The following is a 2,086-nucleotide window of genomic DNA, read 5'->3' on the forward strand; positions in this document are numbered from 1 at the left end:
GTAGCTATATAATAAATAGACAGAATTTCTTTCTTCTTTAAAGCAGAAATTACTAAGAGAATCCTTCCCTCTTATTCCACTAATTTTTTTTAATATTTAACACAGTTTTAGTGGCATCACGGCTGTTTAAATAGATTTAAATATCAAGTCTAGTGGAATTTGAAAGCAGCTTCGGGGGGTTGATCAGCTCAGCGGTGGATTATGTTACACATTGGATTAAACATGTGTCAGCTAGTGGTGTAGTTCAGATTGAGTAAATCGGCTAGTCTGGTCTCAACAGATAGCTCAGGCTACAGATATTTTCCTTTGGTAAATTTCGAAGCAAAGTTGACAGCTTCACCCACTTGTTTCTGATGTTGTAGAGTAGACAGCTTTGGCGGCAAGGCCATATCCGTTGCCCACTGGAAAGGACGACAACTTGGGTCATCATTGGAAGATGACATCAATGAATTAGTGGAGGATGGTGGCAATCTTTCAGACGCTTTTGACGAATTCTGGAAAGGTGTCAGAATAGGCTCTTTTAGTACAGACTTTGATGGCCTATCCTCTGAGACTTACATGCTGCCCTGGTGGGCTTTTCGGCGCCATTGAAGTACTTGATCTATCATGACTGAGCACAGGTTGGGACGAAACCCCCATGGCCTCATCCTGCAAGCGCTTCAGCTTTTGCTGCGGAGTTTCTGTCCAAGTTATATCCACTTCTTCCCCTGAATAGCTGAGCGATTGCCCCCCTTGAAACTTCCTATTTTTCAATCTAGTCGGATCAAGCCTCGAGCTCAAGTCCGATGGTCTTGGAGGTCGCAGCATCCAAATATCACGCTGAGAATTGTTGTTGTGGGCATCTGGCTTTCCTGATTGTATATGTGACTCGTTGTCCATCTTGACCTCATTGGGATTTGCAGTAACTTCACCACCTAAAGGGGGAAGACTGGGACCGTAATCATCATCAGCCTCTTCACCTTCGTCTTCATCTTCGTCTTCCTTGCTGAGACCATCAGTTCTGGTACTCTCAGCACCCTGTTCAGATTTGGCGTCCTCAGGATCATATGATGATGGCAACACTGGCCCAAAAACCTTCCGCCGTTTCAGCGCAGGGCTGGCCTCATTATCACTGCCAGGATCATCAGATTTCCGTTTTGTATTATAATCCATTGAGCTGCTCATGTTTTCCATTCCTGGTGTTGCAGGTTTACCATGTGTTGAGGATTATTAGTCATATTGCAGGTTGAATCTCAAGATTACATGAGCCTCACGTGTCTTAAAATCACAGGTGGGTACCTCATGTTAGATCTATCTAATACCTGATACAGGCACCATACCATTTGTATCAACACCATCCTCTAAAGCCACCTTATCAGCACCTACCCTTTACAGTATAGACACCTGCTCTTACCTTACTGAAAGCAGTATATAACCTACTACTGACCCTCATAACACTAAATCTTAGGGTCCTAGTGCAGACACCATATCTTCTCTTAATAGCACCAAGGGCACCTGCTGAAAATAGTAAGGTCTAGACATTGTATAACTACTACTGTAACCCTTTATAATCCTATCTTTCTCTTGGAGGCTCTGCCTACAGGCAGATGGCCTGATATTATTCTGGCTGTCAGCCTCAGCTAGATAGCTCTATAGAAGCCCATTCTCTCTCTCTTAGATAGCTATGAAGCTTAGTAGCTTCATCTTCTAGTTCTTTATGGGGTCATGAGCCCGGTGCTTTTGTTTCTCAAGTTTATTTTAGTCTGTTATTTATTGACTTTATTAGTTTTCTGTTTTTCTTAGTAATTTGACATAGTTTTTTTTTGGTTTTATAAACTTTTATATATCTAATAATAAAATTGCATTAAACCTACACTCTATACCTAGAACCTTTGAAGAATTATAAGAATATATAAATTAAGACTAGAATTATGCTATAGAAATAGCAGATATTACCTAGGCTATAAAGCTAGATAAAGATTCCCTAATCAAAAATACAAAAAGATTATAAATTATAGATATTTTATACTAGATTAGAATTAGAACTTTATAAGCTGGAAGATTTAATTAATAAATTAAAATTTAGGCCAGAAGTAATATATCTTAA

General features: G+C 39.7%; 1 protein-coding gene across 1 annotated transcript; it reads right to left on the reverse strand.

Annotated features, from left to right (window-relative positions):
* Positions 1-290: 290 nt before the first annotated feature.
* ALT_9375 (GPALPP motifs-containing protein 1) lies at positions 291-1,173 on the reverse strand (the record flags this gene model as incomplete). Its single annotated transcript, XM_089600598.1, has 2 exons — positions 291-494; positions 559-1,173. 2 exons carry the CDS (start codon positions 1,171-1,173, stop codon positions 291-293), a joined length of 819 nt encoding a protein of 272 aa, XP_089455095.1.
* Between the last annotated feature and the right edge of the window lie 913 nt (positions 1,174-2,086).

This window comes from Aspergillus lentulus (genome assembly GCF_001445615.1).
Source record: "Aspergillus lentulus DNA, contig: Alt17, strain: IFM 54703, whole genome shotgun sequence".
Classification (NCBI taxonomy): Eukaryota; Fungi; Ascomycota; class Eurotiomycetes; order Eurotiales; family Aspergillaceae; genus Aspergillus; species Aspergillus lentulus.